The sequence below is a fragment of the Alosa pseudoharengus genome, unplaced genomic scaffold (assembly GCF_046254945.1).
Source record: "Alosa pseudoharengus isolate Yale_2024_CS ecotype anadromous, Long Island Sound unplaced genomic scaffold, YU_APseudo_1.1 YU_APseudo_1.1_scf_18, whole genome shotgun sequence".
NCBI classification, from domain to species: domain Eukaryota; kingdom Metazoa; phylum Chordata; class Actinopteri; order Clupeiformes; family Clupeidae; genus Alosa; species Alosa pseudoharengus.
In genome coordinates this window covers 32,976,372-32,994,114 of record NW_027468650.1, presented here as the reverse complement: position 1 = coordinate 32,994,114, position 17,743 = coordinate 32,976,372, and the positions used below count along the sequence as shown (strand labels likewise).

General features: G+C 48.5%; 1 protein-coding gene across 4 annotated transcripts in view; it reads right to left on the bottom strand.

Moving 5' to 3' along the window:
• The window catches only part of kmt2a (lysine (K)-specific methyltransferase 2A), a 43,544-nt gene extending 29,815 nt beyond the window's left edge, over positions 1 to 13,729 (bottom strand). For all 4 annotated transcript variants that reach the window (XM_076290981.1, XM_076290983.1, XM_076290982.1 and 1 more), the window contains exons 1-3: positions 13,484 to 13,729; positions 4,154 to 4,226; positions 533 to 4,005 (exon numbers count right to left, since the gene is read on the bottom strand). In XM_076290981.1, coding sequence (XP_076147096.1) covers positions 533 to 4,005; positions 4,154 to 4,226; positions 13,484 to 13,729 — 3,792 coding nt within the window. The remainder of the gene's footprint in view (positions 1 to 532; positions 4,006 to 4,153; positions 4,227 to 13,483) is intronic.
• Positions 13,730 to 17,743: the final 4,014 nt, after the last annotated feature.

Sequence of the window (17,743 nt, the reverse complement as noted above, 5' to 3'; positions counted from 1 at the left end):
TGGTGACTCATTTCATGCCTTTCGATAACACTTTTATCCTGTCTTAGCCGAAACTTTGTGCTAAGAGGCAAAAGACCTATCAGAGGGGAGGCTCAAGTGCTACACTCTGGGGGCATGAACATGGGGGCTCATGAACAAAATGCCCCAAGAATGTAGCACTGTAGCTGCCTGGCAGCTCTAGCTGTTGGCTGCAGCAACTTGAGCAAGGTAGAACCGATTGTTTTAGTTTTTTTTGTACCGACAGTACTCGGTGACCTTGAGAAACTATGAGAGATCTATGTGAAAAATTCTCCTTTAAGACTTTTTAAGACCATTTTGACTTTGACTATTATGAAGGACATTTAAGACTGATTTCATTTCCATACTGGTAAAACAAATCTCAACATACTGGTAAAACAGAATCATTCGCAAAGTAAATGCAACAAATACAAGCTACAAGTAACTTTTTTAGGCCAAAAATTCATATTATTTTAGAATTCTTTAAATTTTTTAAGACCATGCAGACACCCTGGGGAGATGTGCACCACCTCACCTGCACTTTGGGCTGATCTACTGGCTTTAAGGACTTCTCAATATTATGCAGCTGTGCTTTCGCCTTCTTCAGCAGCCCGGCCAGTTGCTTGTCGGCCACCGGTTGTTTCTCTGCACGGTTCAACACGGACTCCAGTGTAGGGTTGGTGGTGGGGGCTTTGCCCGTTTGCCCTGGCGGTACCGGCATACTCGTCTTCTCTTGATCCTCCTTTTCTCCTCCTCTGTCCGCGTCTGCATTCCAGTCAGGCGGCCGGTCTTTCTTGGAAGGCCGGCCGTTGGACGAGGGCGTGCTGCTGACAGTGTTGCTATCAGCTGGGGAAGCCTCAGCCCCGGAGTCGGCCGACACAGATTTCTTCCTCCCTGGGGTCTTTCTGTGGGCAAGCGTCGGGACTGACTTTTCCAAGTCCTTCCCGTCCATGACGAACAAGCCGGACGCCGAGTGGGAGGACGTGTCCTTCCCCTTGCGCTCCCTGTCCTTCCTCCCCTCGCGCTTGTTCTCCTTCTCTCGCTCGCGGCTCCTCTCCGACTCCCTGTCCTTCTCCTTGGTGGACGCCTCATGTCCGGCTGAGAGGTTCCTCTCACGAGTCGTCTTCCCGCCGCCACCGCCACCGGGCCCGAAGAGGGGAAAGAGCTGTGACGGGGAGGACGATGACGAGCCAGCTGAGTTGCCGACGCCGCCCAGGCCGCCCGGTGCGGCCGCAGAGGAAGCTTTGCGTCCATCGGTGCCACCGTGGCCGGAGAGGCCCGCAGCGCCTGGAGACAAGGTGCTGAAGGGAGGCTGGGTTAAGGCACTTGGAGCGAGTGGGCTACCGGCCACCCCCGTCAGGGACGTGGAGTTACTGGCGTTGCCGCTCGAGCTGCCCCTGTGATCAGAGGGACTGTTGCCCATCTTGAAACCCGGCTGACTGCTCCTCCGGGTCATGGAGTGCGAGGGAGACCGAGGTTGTCCGCTCACCGGTGCTCCTAAGGTCCTCCTCTTCCTGTGGCGCAGGCTCCTACCGGACGGAGAGGAGCCTTGCAGGGGGGATAGCGAGCCAGGACTGCTGCCGGAGGACGCGGGGAGGGTGACCGACTCGAAGATACGCGAGTGGGCCTCGCTGGGGGTGAAGCGCGGGGCGCGGAGCAGCGGGCTGCGTTTGGGGTACGCGCCCTCGAAGCGGGAGGAGGTGTGCTGATGGTGGTGGTGGTGCAGGGGAGAGAAGAGCCGGCTGCTCGATCCAGCGCTGCCGCTGGGGGAGGCCGTGAACCCGGAGGGCGGCGCGCCTCCAGAGACCGAGCCGGGGACCAAGCCCACGTCTTCGGCGGTCAGCGGCGGGGGCCGGAAGTTGTCGAAAACGGGCTTGCGGATGAGGCCCTCCTTGGCGTACTTGGCCGAGGAGAAGCACTCGGGTTTGTGGGAGGGCGCCGACGACCAGCGGAAGGTGGGCTCGCGCAGGATGGAGCGCCGCTTGTCGTGGCACGCCGCGTGCATGGCGGGGCCGGAGAGGAACGGGGCGATGCTGCGTGGCATGATCCATGAGGAGTGGGGGTGGTGGTCCCCGCCGCCCGCCGCACTGGACGAGGAGCCTGGCGGCGGGTGCAGCTGCTGAGGGGGAGGAGGGGACGAGCCCGAGGAGGCCTGGTGCGCGCCCACCTGCGAGGACGACATGAGGATGCCGGTGGCTGGGCTGATGATGGTCTTCTTCCTCGGCCCCATCAGGCCACTTCTGCCCCTGCCCACCAAGCCGGCGCCGCTCCTCACACCCTGCCCACGCCGCCCACGTCGCCCTCTCTCCAGCAGCCTCGTGTGCTCCCGCTCGTGCTCGGACGGCGGCGAGGTCGGGCGCGAGGAACGCATCAGTGCGGCCTCCTCCTCCTCCTCCCGCTCGTGGTCGCCCTGGGACGAGCCCGGCGAGCGGTCGGGCTCCTCGGACAGCGCCTGCGTGCCCTCCGAGGCCTGCGAGTCGCAGGACGAGTCGTCCAGGCTGGGGCTGCTGGAGCGCGAGGACTCGCCGGACGAGAGCTGCGAGGAGTGCTGCGAGACGGCGCTGGAGCCGCACGACGCCGCGCTGCTGCTGAAGCGCCCGCCATTGCTGGTGCTGTTGTTGCAGCTTCCGCCCGACGCTGCGGCCATCGCCGCGTTGTTCAGGAGACCCGGGGGGACGCTGCCGCCGCTGCCACTGTTGGTGGGGACAACGGACACCACGGGGGGAGGGGGAGGGGGAAGAGTGTCCACGGCGGCGGTGCCGGCGGCAGGACCCGCAGACGCGGCGGACGAGGGGGAGGAAGTGGCCGCCAGCGTGGGGGAAGGCGCCGCGTTGGGCTGGGAGGCGGCCACTGTCGCCACGGACGCCGAGATGTACGCGGGCGTGTCCAGGCGGGACACCTTCTGGGGAGGTGGGGCGCTGAAGCTGGTCTCGTCCTCGATGAATCGCTTGGGCGTCTTAATGATGCGCCGGGACACGGTGCTCACCACGGGCATGATGAACTGCCGGATGTTCTTGAGCGGGGTCCTCCGCCGGCGCCGGATACCCGTGTCCATGCCCGGCGGTCCACCGCTGCCAACGCTCTCCTTCTCCAGGAGCTTCTTCTTCTGGGCACCTTTCTTGGCACGCTGCAGTAGCTGTTTGGCAATGGTGGCGTCCGTGCGCTTGGAAGGGGGCACGATGCGCACGGGCTTGATGTGGCGCGGGCTCTGACGCAGCCCCAGGGGCCTCCCGAACTTCGAGGAAGGCGGGCTGTGGGGTTCCGTGGGGATGTCGGGTTGCGAGTCGGCGTGGGGAGCCCTGAGCTTGGCATGTTGCTGCTGCTGCTGCTGCTGCTGGGCAGCCTGGAGGTCCAGCCCTCTGTCCCTGCCGCGCACCCTGAAGGCCTTCTGTTTGACGGTGCGTGGGTCTGGAAGGGACAGCTCGGCGAAAGCAGTGGCAGCAGACGAGCCTGAGCGAGCGGCAGCTGCGGCAGCCTCCGCTTTCAGGCGCTCCGCTGAGGGCGGCCTCCCCCTCCTCCGCCTTGGCACGACGGGCACCGGCACGCCCTTCCGAGCCACTGCCTTGAGCCGCGACTTGAGCGGGCCCATCTTGACATCCTGCAGCCTCTTCAGCTTGGGCACTTTGCCCAGCTTGGACATCTTACCCCCCTCCCGCTCGTCCCCTGCGTGCTTGCCGTGTTGGGCTGCCGTCGGACCGTGTTCGTTTGCGCCGGCAACGCCTCCGGCCGGTGCCTCGTCCGATGACCCCTGGCCGCTCTGGTGCCAGCCCCTGTGGCTAGCGGAGGCTGGCGGGCGGCCTCTCCTCTTCTCGCCTGACCCGGGAGGCCTTCCCGGCGGCCGCTTGACCTTCTCTGTGTGCGAGACTGTGCCATCTCTGTGGGGGAGAGAGGAGGGCACAGAAGGCGCAGGCACGGGGCCAGTGGCGCTGCCCACTCTGTGTGTGGCCTGTGCCCTGGGCGGACGCCCCCTGGGCTTCTTCTCTGGAGTTTCAGGAGCTGATGGTGGGACTAAGAAAAAACAAACAAACAAACAAACAAACAAAAAACAAAATAGAGAAAAAAGATTAGTCTTTTAGTCATCAGTATTCCAACAGAATTATCTGTGCTGATTTTTTTTAACTGGTTAATTAGTCAACCTCACTAGCGTTTGGCTCACCTGAAAAGGTCCTTGCAGGACTATGTATTCTTCTGCCTTCACTGACTGTACAAAAGCCACCGAACGCCTCTTCCTGTAAACAGAACAAACGTGCTCATAAAATCCATCTTATTGTACAACTACAACAGACATCGCAGCAGGGTGACCACTTTTGGAGTCTCTCCTTCCTCCCCAAACAGTCATTCTCAGACTGAAAGGCACTCAGGACAGAACCCTTTACTCATTTAGTATGATCATTACGTGCATCATAAAGGTGCTTGACACTCTGGGAGTCCCAATGTGCTTCACAGCCTCTCAAATTGAAACCATAATTAGTCACTGAATACATTAAGTGCAAATGCAGATAATAATGAGGCTATTGCACTTCTATTCGAGCTGACTCTTCTGCTGAAGAAGGTGTGAACACTTTCCACTGAGTGGCGTAGTGATTTAGAGAGCATGACAAAAAAAGTGAGAGAGAGACAGAGACAGAGAAAAGGAGAAAGGGGAGCCAGAGAGAAAGAGAGACAGAGAGAGAGAGAGAGTAAGAAAGAATGAGAAAGAATGAGAACAGAAGATAGAGGTCATGAGCAAAGTGTTGTATTGTACTGACAGCCTTTTGTGTGACATTTACAACAGTGCACTGACTTTCTCTCTCTCTGCCACCACATCCATTAGCCGCATGAAATCACCACTCACTGCCTGCCACTATTCACAGGCCTGCTGCACTGAGCTTCAGGTAGAGACACATTGAGCACATTGCCTTGAAGGTTTCAGGAAGAGGTGAGTCACTCGTATATAAAATGACCACAGGTCCACTTAGGAGCAGCTGTTCCTGTGTTGCGTGACATGGGCCGAGTATTGATGCTTTTGTGTGTGTGTGCGTTAGAGAGTGTGTGTGCGTGTGTGTGTGTGTGTGTGTGTGTGTGTGTGTTTGAGAGTGTGTGTGCGTGTGTGTGTGTGTGTGTGTGTGTGTGTGTGTGTGTGTGTGTGTGTGGGGTGGAGGCTAGTGATAGAATCCAAGAAAGGTGTTCTGACTCATTTGACCCTGTGGGTTTGACTGATTGTTTAACGTCAAAGAGAGTCTGACTGGGACCCCCGAGGTGACATTACAGAAACAAGAGACATTACCACTTCCCATCAGAGGTCAAAGCCATCAGGGGCATTATGGGAAATTCACTTGTGACACATTGTGTAACTTTCAGCCCTTGTGCTTTTCCCCTGGTGCCACAAGTTTCTTCTCAGAAGCAACACGACCACATGCGTTCACTTCAGTAGACGCTGTTATTAGGCATTTATGTTGAAACATACCATCAGCATCAGAGAACAAAACTGGGCCGGAAACACACTACAAAAGGTACACATTTCAAGGGTATAGACGCTGACGTAGGTAAACAACATGCAATTGATGTTGCAAACTGTCAACTTCACAAGAAGGTCAATTGCTACTGACCGCTTGTTCATTTCCACTCACGAGATCCAGCAGCATGATTGGCCTATCATATCCCTTTAACATATGGATCCAGCAGCATGACTGGCCTATCATATCCCTTTAACGTATGGATCCAGCAGCATGACTGGCCTATCATATCCCTTTAACGTATGGATCCAGCAGCTAGGCCTGTCGCGATATTCAATAAATCAATTAATCGCATGATAATTAAAATTAGCTCGATAATTTTTCTGGCCGCGATAAATGCCATTTGCTTGTTTGTTTTCCTCGTCTCTCTCTCTCCCTCTCTCGGGTCCTTAGAGTAACGATGAGTGAACCCTCATGTCAGTCACTTGTCAGTCGCATGGTGTGTGGGGAGGCGGGACTACTGGTGTATCCTACCACAGAGTGCAGCTAAAAAGCCGCGTGAGAAGTATACCGGTAGGCACCGGTAAGCTAGTTGCGAGTTCCAGTAGGCTACGCCTAATAAAGACAAAAAAGATGGAATTGTTTCTAAGCCAGACGCGACAGCTGCAGTGTGGGAGCATTTCGGATTTAAACCGAATGCCCGTGGTGAACCACTGAACGCGTGCGAGTCGGTGTGTCGCATTTGTTGGAAAACAGTCGCAATTAAAAGCGGCAACACAACAAACATGCATATGCATCTAAAACACAATCATCCGCTGCAGTTTTCCCAGTTGGGGAAAAAAAACACAACAAGTGGGCCGTCTTCCTCTTCCCGAGGAAAATTCTCAGAACGACAATATTATCGCTTATCGCAATAATTTCTGAGACAATTTATCGTCCAGCAAAATTTGTTATCGTGACAGGCCTACCAGCAGCATGACTGGCCCATCATATCCCTTTAACGTATGGATCCAGCAGCATGACTGGCCTATCATATCCCTTTAATGTATGGCAAAGATAACAGATATCAGACCACACAATTGATGAAAATTACAGCACAGGCGGGGATAGCTTCGGACACTATTGTTATCAAGACAACCAAGTGGTTGTTTCAAAGACTGAAACATTAATTTACATTTCATGTTTCTCTGATGCAGTTGCCACATCTGCTCCTGCATCTAAGGAGGTGACTAATATCTATCCTGGGTACAGTACTACGTATGTGTCTAGATTGAGCGTTGTGTTCTCTAATAAACTGCACAGGCAGTGTGTGTGTGTGTGTGTGTGTGTGTGTGTGCGCGCCTAGGAAGCGTCCCCCTGTGACGACACGCCCAGAGGCAAATCTGACGAGAGCGAACGCCGCGTAGGTGTCCTCTAAGCTGTTCTGATTTGGCACGAGGCACTGGAGGATGAAACTTCACTAAAGGAGTGTGTTCCATGTGTGTTTCTCTGCTTCTGCCAACATTGCATTACATACAGGTCAGGACCAAGGTTGTATGACAGGCCCAGGCTTGAGTTAAGGCTGGATGAGGGGCATTTGAATCAGGTAGCTCTGAAGTGAGCAGTCTGGGCCACCGCAGGCAACACTGAAGTGAGGGCTCAATGTAGGATGTTCCAGTACTCCTGAAACCTAAACAGCACTGATATGCACCTAATGACCACAGCAAAGTTACCTGTATCCACCAATAGTATCAACAAGCATCATCCTTTCTATTCTCACAGCTCGTCCAGGACCTTTAAAAACAATCAAAACTGTAATCAAACTGAGGTCTATGATCTAATCTATCCAGTGAGGAGTAGGTGATGGGCCCATGTGCAGCAGGTGACATCAGCTGTGCTCCACAGAGCAGTGTGTTTCCAACTGGACGGGGGATGGATGATGGAGAGAATGGACAGCATGCGTGAAGGGCAGCACTTCTTTTGCCTCTAAATAGGTCAGGTGACCCACCTGGCCAACCCAGCCACCAACCACCCCCACCCCCCCCCCCGCCCGCCCCACACACACACACTGAACGGGGGGGGAGGCACTACTTCAATGCTGCTTTCAGCTTTCTGTTTTTAGAGATGCATTCTAGCAGTTTATTACACCCATACGTTTTTGGATCAACCAGGATTACTTCTGTAACCTCATAATGCAAGTGGACAGTGGTAGTGTAGTGGTTAAGGAGCTGGGCTAGAATGCAGTAGCCAGAAAAGTTGATCGGAGGACAATGTAACAATGCCGTTGTACTATAATTGACATAAGTCGCTTTGGAAAAAGTGTCTGCTACATTAACACATGTAAATGTAATGCCTGAATCAGCCCACCTGGGCTGTGACTGATCGGTCGAAACGTAGATCCGAAATAGAAATCTTCAGCAATGACATTGATTGCTTATTTCACTCATGATATGTCTTATAAAACATAGCAGACACATTAAAAAGGTTTCGTTTTTTGTTTATATCAATGTTATCTTCCACATTCAGTATTAGGTGCTTGGCTTGATAGCTATCAGCTATAGCTATCTATCACAAGAGGAGGTAGAATCAAGTCTTGCAAAACTCATCAAAAGGCCAATCGTTTGGCTCTGAAGTCATCGTGTGGATAACTGCACAGTAGAACTCAACACCCCAGCTCTAAGCACTCTCGTTCACACACTCCTCTTATTTGCATGCGTAGGTGACACCCAAACCCCACCGTACAGGTCAGGACTGTACAGGAGACTCGCTTCCGACATGTAAACAGCATCCTGCTAACGTCAGAGATCAAGGCAAAAAAAAAAAAATGCAAATTGTAACATTCAACTCCGTGTTGTCTGCTGTTAGGGCAGACATTAGGGTGTGTTAACGTTCAGCAAGCTTTTTAAAGCTGGGGCGGCATCCGTGAATGGCTCCGCTTCCATCCAACTGTGAAACACATGAACACATCCCACGCCACCAGGCAGTGAGGCATGCAAACCCCAGGTTGTTAAACCACATCCTGCACTAGTTCAGAGCTCCAGGCCGTGTGCATCATGTAAATAACATCCCACAGCCTTGTCGAAGAGGGAGTCCCTAGCACACGAGAACACCACAGAGAAGCCACAGAGAGGGAGACACTCCCACATTCAAACACACAACAGCAGGTCAGAGAGAGAGAGAGAGAGAGAGAGAGAGAGAGAGAGAGAGAGAGAGAGGGAGAGAGAGAGGGAGAGAGAGAGAGAGAGAGAGAGAGGGAGGGAGAGGGAGAGGGGGAGAAGACCCTGCAGCATGTCAACATCAACATCTTGTGATGCCTGGGAACAGTGTGGAGCACACAAAATGTAAACAACCAACTGCTGCTGATCTAAGACTGTGATCATCGCTTAAAACGGAAGGGGGGAAAAAACACATCAGTAAAACAGCACTCACCTAACATGTCAGAAAGAACCCATTTAATACAAACCACATCCTGCACGGCGCCACAGAGTGAGCCACTAAGACATGTAAACAACACCATCAACTTGTGTTTAGTCACAGAGAACAGTGCTGCATCGACATGCTACCGCTGCATAGTCTTACTGCATTTGAAGCCATGAAGATGTGATGTCTACTGTGATGTAAGAAAGCAGTGGTGAGAGAGTATACTACGTAGCTACGTAGTGAGAGTGTACTGTAAGTACTACAGAGCAAAGTGTAAAACAAAAGTAAGTTGGGGAAGTAGCACTGCACAAAAGAAAGACAACAGAAAAAAAAAATCTGAGCATATTTATTTTTTAAAAAGGACGAAAGATTGTGTCTATGCATGTGTGCAATGTCGGTTACAGCCCTGAGTCATTCAAGAAAGCTTGGAGGCAACAGGAGTGGGGGGAAGAGCAGACACAAGCAGAAACGAAAGAGACGGGGAAAAACTCTGATCAGATCACGGAAAGACTCCTTTCTCCTCTCTGCATCACAAAGGGCAGGCCAGCGCTACATGCCTTGGCCAAGCACATGGCCAGCCACAGCACCTGGGTCACCAAACAGCCTACCACTCAGAAAAAAGGGACAGGAAGGGATGGGGAGAGAAACAAAGCTTTCTGTCAGGGTCAGTCATCCATGGGGTCGTAAAACAGCAGCATAGTCTACTGCAGAATGGCAGGGCAGGCTTTTCTCACACTTTTCCTCCTGTAAAGTAAATAAGCCCTTCCACTGAGCGGATTCAACCACAGCAAAGTTGGTTGTTTTAGCAATAAATCTAGTTTATTTTGTTTAATTTAGTCCATTTTGTTATGGTTTAGTTACTTATTGTGTAGTAACAGGCTTTAATTTGTTTTTGTTTACTTCCGGTGGACCAAACAGCTATTATTCCATCAGTGACCTTTGTGGGGACTGTTTGAGTACGCCTTTAAAAGCATGTGTACAAACAAATCGAGGATAAAAGCAAACAACTGCTCTACACAAACATGACCATTTGCTGGGATGCTGGGCTGGGCGTCAGGTGCGGCGGGCGGCGTGCGCCTCAGAGCTCCACATAAGAGACCACCCCTTAACCATATCAAAGAAAGGCCCACGGCTGCCTCGGCTCGGCGTGGTTTCATAAAGCCATAATAAAGCCCTGTGGATGGGAGGGCCCCACGAGTGAGCCAGCCTCCCAGGGGAGAGGTGTGTGTGTGTGTGTGTGTGTGTGTGTGTGTGTGTGTGTGTGTGTGTGTGGGGTTGTGAAACTTGCCCTGCACCCTTTGATATCCGCATCTGCGCCGGGATAGCCAGCTTGTGCCTCACAAGCCGAGGAATAAAAGCAGACACAAAGCTTCCTGCTCCTACCCCATGTGCCGTCTGGGAAGAGGAGGAGTGGGGTGGGGGGATGTGGGGGGTAGGGGCTGGAGCTTCTTTAGAGAAATGGGGCAAACACCTGCTGGACTCTTCTCTGCCGGCTGAAATCAGTGGGGCAGAGCAAGCATGTGCTCCATCTATTCAGCGTCTCTGCCCCCACCCCCCTTCCATTTGCATTTGCTACTGATTATGATCCTTTGAAGAGAAGGGAGATCCTTTTAAGATGTGCAAGCAGATGCCGAATTGTAACAGTAGCCTAAGCCACAGGCAGACTCCATACATTTCCTTGCATTAGGACATGGCTGAATGCAACAGCTCCCAAACAAATACAGTTGATTTTAAAAAGAATCTAAACACTCAAGTTGGTTAGTAGTATACCAAAGTGTTCAAACCTAATCATTCAATCTTTTTTACTTAAACTGATAGATAAAACTGTATGGATAAAGCTGTTTAATCAAGTAATAAACAGCTAATAATTTAAAAAAAGAGTTGTCCCAATCTTTTTGTCTGGGCAACGCTTCCAGGACTGAGCCTAGCAACCACAAGTTCAGATTTCCCAGCCCCGGCGCAGGATGCTCAACTGTAAAAACCATCTGCGAGACCAGACCAGACCACACAACACACAAGTTCAGTCAGCTTTGTGCTTTCCATGCTCGTCAGCCACTAAGGAGGGGCGCTGCACACGTTGGCCTCAGGATGCTCCCTGAGCTCAGCAGGCTACGATGAGCCACACAATCCGACCCAGGCGCAACAACCCCCTCTGAATGAAATCACAAAGCTGCGTCTGCAACTTTTTACAAGCTGCAAGTTCCATGAGGATTTTGGACTGTCTGTGCCCTCGCTTTGCAGTAGTATTCATATATTTCGGGTGGCAAACTTACTTTAGATAGATAGATAGATAGATACTTTATTGATCCCCAAGGGGAAATTCAAGAATTCTTTAGTTTGGGGACCGGGGTTTTTATTTCAGACCACAACTGTAGAAGTGAAACTTAGCCCTAAAATGTGCCAGTTTTCAGTGCAAGAATCAACTTGTTTCCCTCTACTACAGCCTGGCCTATCCATTTAGTCCCTTTTCACAATGTCCGAACACATGACTGCTCAGTGTTAAGGATGCTTTTTACATCTTAGCATACATTAACAAATTCACAAGTATTTATCTAAATGAATGGCATTCTATTCTACAGCCCTTAGTTAAAACGTATCAACACCGATTTATAAACTTTGAATCATCTGCAGTAAAATAACCTACACATACTGCTAGTGACAGGTCAACAAAGTAACTGTTGCGCACACGTGCTTGTTGGCTGTCCTTTATTATATAGAAAACAAAACACGTTTACAAACTGTCAAGAGGGACACCTTCAGAATAAGCGCCTTTTTAAAATAAATCCAGCGTATTTTGTTTCACTATTAACATCCCTTAAAGGTTTGGATAACCTCACAGTGTATCCTCATAAGAGATACAATGTCAAACAGCACCGCCTTGTGCTCCTACTACAGCGTATGATGGCGAGAAGGGAAGATGGTTGTAAGCTCAGCCGTAACACACCCCCACATAATTGTGTCTCTCAAACGGCGCGGTGTTATTGTAACATTGACCGTCAGACCGCTTGCTTTCAAACTACTGCTTTCATTTGTCACAATAAAAAACGTTTCCATCATAATTTCACGCATATAGTAATAGTTTACATGCCTGTAAGACGATTGCTCATTCACATTCTCCTGTGTGGCCATCTCTGAAATTATTTTGGTACTACGCACTGAGTGAGGACGAAAAAAACATGTCCACCTCCCATTTTCCTATGCATCAGCAATAGCATGGTAGCTAACAGTTGCTACGACACTTAGCGTGATACATAACGGTCCTTAAGAATGGACCAAGTCTAAGGAAGAAACCGCGGAGGAAGCTTATTAATCATACTCGAAATATTCACACTTATAAATACTCGCTATGTATAACAAAAACGCAGCGAGAGTATTTGATAGTAGCAGATTGCTAGCTAATGATGCCAGCTAGCGCTGTTGCCCGTAACTCAGAAGTCATTCTGTCGATAGACTAGCTATCCCATGTTTATAAAGACACATTAGCTTGAACTGGTACGCGGTGGCGATATTAAAGCTTTAGAATCATTGTGGAATAAACACCCGTGGCAAATATATCTACCTACTCCAGGCTACTCCGATAAAACCAAGTTAAATGTGACATCAGCTCAAGACTAAACCCCAGACAGTTTGGCACGCACATATAAACAGCATACAACTGTCACGGACATATTTCTTAATAACACATTTTTCATGTTCGGAAACCTAGTATTCAGTTATCTGGAATGTTTTGCGTTGAGTGACTTCATCTGACTGGGGACACTTCTCTGAAGCGTACTGTAGCTAGCTGTGAAACTGAACACGCAGTCCCCGAGTAGCTTGTTAGCCAACTTAGCTTACGCACATCAGGTAACACTTCCAGCTCAATCACATTTCAGAGGGTAACGTTAGGTTTCTCTATCAGTTGATCACGCAAAGCCATAGATGGGGTTTATACTACGATGGCAGATGATCTACCACAAACTAAGTGGTCAGTTAGCTAACTTTGTTGATGCATTGCATAAGCATGATTAGCTCATGACAATGCTGTCAAAATCAAAGCAGTGACAAATAACGTTACAGCTTTCCTAATAATGCTCTATCGCGTGCAAGCCAGAGAATCAGTGTCAAGACAAAGTTTTCATGTTATGGTATGTTAACTTGGAAATACATATGTAAGTCTAAAACGAACTTACAATAACTTACTATAATATTAGTGAACCTGAGGGTAATTTACTGTTCTTCGAAGAGAGCAGACCTGTCCTTCATCAACGTAAGTTAAGCTAACGTTACACGATAACGTCGGTTTCATGTTATTCACTGACTGTTAACCCTCATCGCTATCATAAAGCTAACATTATTACCAGTGTTAGCCAATATTGGCTAGCTAGAGAGGCAGATCTTGCTTAGTAGCAAATCAGCCAACGTTGCTTTGCAAACAGTCCCATTCCTCACTGAGCAGAAAAACAGCACATGGATGAGCGCATGTTACTACATTTATGGTTACGCTAGGAAGGTAAAGCCGCAGAAGTTGTTACAAGGTAATAAAGCGTTACTGCTGACAAGACTGTGTCCTAGTACGCTATGTATCTGAATAGCTATGTGAAATAAAAAACACAAGTCAGCTAACGTTGGCTAGAGCTGTAGCTAGCTTAGTTAGCTGGGGTCTTGCTTACCTCCCCGCTGCTGGACCCGCTTGACTCCCCCAAAACATCCCGAAATTTCTGCAGGTTGCTCTCGATTGCAGCGGAGACTTGCACCGCCGCATCGAAACCGGCCTTTGGCCCAATTGAGTTCGTATGAGCCCCAGTATCATTTCGGAGGGACGCGGTGACCCGGATTCGGCCCGCTCTCTTCCCGGTGCCCGAGTTGGTGCTCCCTCCGGGCCGAGCAGGGAACCGCCACCGACAGCTGTGCGCCATTTTACACTCTGCCTGCCTGTCCGAGGATCAGGGAACTCAGTGGGCGTTACCCGAAACCTGCACTTTCAAAAATCTGACACAACACTCAATACAAAATTATGATCTATCCATGTTTTGGGGTGGAAAAAGTGTAAGCCCCGACTACGAGTTTCTTCACGCTCTTGTTCCAAAGTACTCTTGCTAATATCATATACATGTTCCAGGGCAAGGCCCGGGAACAAAGATAGAAGTGGCAATATTGTAATTTATAAGAGCGAAATTATTTGCGTGTAACAAAGTAACGTTCAGATCAAATGTATCATCATCACTGCTACTGATTAACAAAGTACCTGAAACACCATTCATGAAAACATTATTTATCCTATTTTTTTCCCCACTACATGCTAAAAAGTATTTTCTTTTTTTTTAATTATTGATTTAGATATTTTTTTCAGTCTAACTTGCCGTTTACAGCAGATCATAACATAGGCCTAGACCTTAAAAAGAAAAAAGGCTTCTAGTGGATGGAGTCTGGAAATAAATTGTAAAACTAAATCCAGTTGACTGAAATCTGTAGACTAATCAAATTTATTATAGTCTAATCTGGAGAGTTTTCAAAATAATCATAAACGTGTGTTACTTTGTATGTGAATGCTTTTTCCTACTGCATCCTACTGTTGGTTGCAATGCTGTGTCATGACTGGGATTGTGCTAGTGAAAGTGCATGAGATCATAGGTGTTAGTCATACTTAGCCATTGTCTCTGATCCTGGCACAGTTGCATAGCCTACAATATAAATGTCCAAATGTCCATGTCAAAAATGCCAGTGCCTTTGGTCCCTTTTCATTTTTTTTCCCCAAATCATGACACTACAGTAATCTTTTATGAATTTTATTGTGATTTACATATTTCAAATATTTTGACAGCTATTTCTTTCCCTCCCTCTCTCTTCAATAATGGAATCCTGACTCAACCCAAAAGGAACTGCTGAGGACAAAATTGCCATTATAATTACTTTACCTGTGCATAATTACTTAGGCCTATGTCTCTCCCATTTGATCTTTCTGCCTGGTGCAATAACTAAACTTACATGTTAAACGTCCCTTATTCATTTAAATCATTCTTATGTCAGCAGCTCAGGTATGAAAGGCTGTGGCACAGGTGATGATCTCTTTGTACCTGCATTTTTCCTTCAGGTGGTTTCTAGTTTGTTGGTAAATGTGGTTTTGCTTCAACCCATCCGGTTATAAAGACATTTAACTTCTGGTGTCTCTGACTGTTCCATGTATTTTCATGTTGGTTTATTAAAAGGTAATTACAATATCTATTAATTTGCCATTACAATTCATTTGTATTGAGAGCCTTAATGTAAGATCTCTGAATGTACGTGTCTGGCCTGCGGCAAATGGTTTAATGAGAATTTGATGTTGTTATACTAACAATAGAGAAATGGTTTGAGTCCTCAGCTGCTAAATCAAATGCTAGACAGTTAATGTTGAGGGATTCTGTTAAAAAGTATCTTAGTATTGTGAAGTGCAGCACACAGGGCAGCACAGTAGTCACTGTGGTGTGATAACCAGGGATGGACAGTATTTATGATACATGTATTTAAAATACATTTTTTCATATTTGGCTTTGTATTTTGTAAGCAAAATACTTTATAGGTATGTATTTTAAAAATATAAAAATAAAAAAATAGGTATAAGTTTAAAAATACATACCTATAAAAATATACCTTTAAAAATGTATTTTTAGGAGTTTAAAAGTAATTTGTTTTGGTAAAACCAATACTATTGGTGATCATAAAAGTGCAAAACAATGAATGTAGCCTCTGACAGGTGCTGACTTAGTAATTTGCCCAGACTTGTTGTGATCAGAAAGTGCTGATCCAGTGCAAGATGAGTGACGTGCAGGTTGCTCGCACACACAATACACTCCCTCTCACACCAACCTAAAGTGTCTTGAGAACTTTAACCATCAGTTTCTTGAGAACTTAATCAATTGGAACACAAGGAACTGGTTATGTTGTTGCCCTGAAATATTGCTCAAAAAGTTGCCCCATGTAACACCTAAAGCAACACAATGAAAAATTCACCATTTAGCGCTTACACAGTAACTGTACCCAACTAAAAGGGTCATGCTCTTTCCTGATTAAAAGCGTTACACAGTGCAGTATCAAACAATCTTGGCGTGCTTTAACAATGTCAGGGACCTGTGTCCACTTTGTACCACTATGACTTCTTATGTTCTTTCTCACCAGCCCCTCACACTCTTCACCACCGATGTGTGTGCGGCACTGGGCAGGACTAATGCACATAAGGCTGCTGGTCCGGATGGTATCCCCGGACGCGTACTCAGGGCCTGTGCTGTGCAGCTGACTGAGGTTTGGACTGACATTTAATCTGTCACTAGCCCAGGCAGCTGTCCCCACGTGCTTTAAAACCACCTCCATCGTGCCGGTGACAACACACTCCACTGCAACAAGCCTAAATGACTTCCGTCCAGTTGCACTGACCCCCATCATCATGAAGTGCTTCGAAAGGCAAGTCCTGGCCCATCCCAAGACCTGCTTACCACCCTCATTGGACCCCTTCCAATTCACCTACCGACAGAACAGGAGTACGGAGGATGCCATCTTAACGGTCCTTCACTCCGCTCAGTCCCACCTTGACAATATAACACCTATGTGAGAATGCTGTTCATCATTCAGTTCAGCATTCAACACCATCATCCCCTCCAAACTGATCACCAAACTCAGTGAACTGGGCATCAATACCTCCCTCTATAACTGGAATCTGGACTTCCTAACCAACAGATCTCAGTCTGTTAGGTTAGATTACCAAACCTCCTCAACCCTTACCCTGAACACCAGTGTACCACAGGGTTGTGTGCTGAGCCCTCACCTTAACTCCCTCTTCACCTATGACTGCACACCTGTACATGGCTCTAACACCATTGTCGAAGTTTGCAGACGACAACAACGGTGATTGGTCTCATCAGCAACAACGATGAGAGTGCCTAAAGGGAGGATGTCCAGCACCTAACAATGTGGTGCACCAACAACAAGCTGGCTCTCAACACCAAAAGAACAAAGAGCTCATTGTGGACTACATGAAGTCAAAAGCTAGCACACACACCACCATTCTCATCAACGGGACTGAAGTGGAGCTAGTCACCAGTTTCAAGTTTCTGGGTGTCCACATCTCTGAGGACCTCTCTTGGACCTTCAACACCACCCTGATCAAGAAGGCTCACCAGCGTCCCTTCTTCCTGAGGAGACTAAAGAAGGTAAAGCTGGAAAGCACTGTAGAGGGTGGTGAAAACTGTCCAATCTTCACCGCTTCCTCACACCCCTCCATCCAGGGAAAGCTTCTTCCCTGTAGCTGTCACCCTACTGAACACCAACTCTGCACCTCGGTGACAACCAAGCAACTAAAGGGTACTACATACTCGCCACTCCCGACCGGTAGTGCGACAATGTGACGTCAAAATGGTGTAATTTCCTTGTGCAAATTTCAGCCACGCGCAGGCAGGTTGTGCACAGGAGACACCACCCCCCCCCCCCCCGCCCTTGCCTGTTGAGCTGCACCACGACCAAGGAGCACTTGACAGGGTCAACGAGGAGGTGGCACTGCACTACCCTATCCCACCCAATAGCATTCTATTTATATTACAAAATGTACATACTACTACACATACATACCAATATTCTACTGCTCTTATAGTGTTAAAGTTATCATACTTTACAGTATACTCACACTTACTTGTACATATCTGTACTGTTAACACTGCCCATACAGTTATTTTTACTACACTTATGTTACTGTTAATATGCTGCATACCTGTACATATCTGTCTATATTGTCCATACTGCATATCAATATTTATTCATGCTCTTATAATGTTATTGTTAATACATTGCACATATCATAATCATAATCATGTCCCTAGCTTAACTGAGTGTTCACACTGCACTATTAAGTCATTCACTGTTTACACTGCTCTACCTGTATACTGTTCACATTGCACTATACT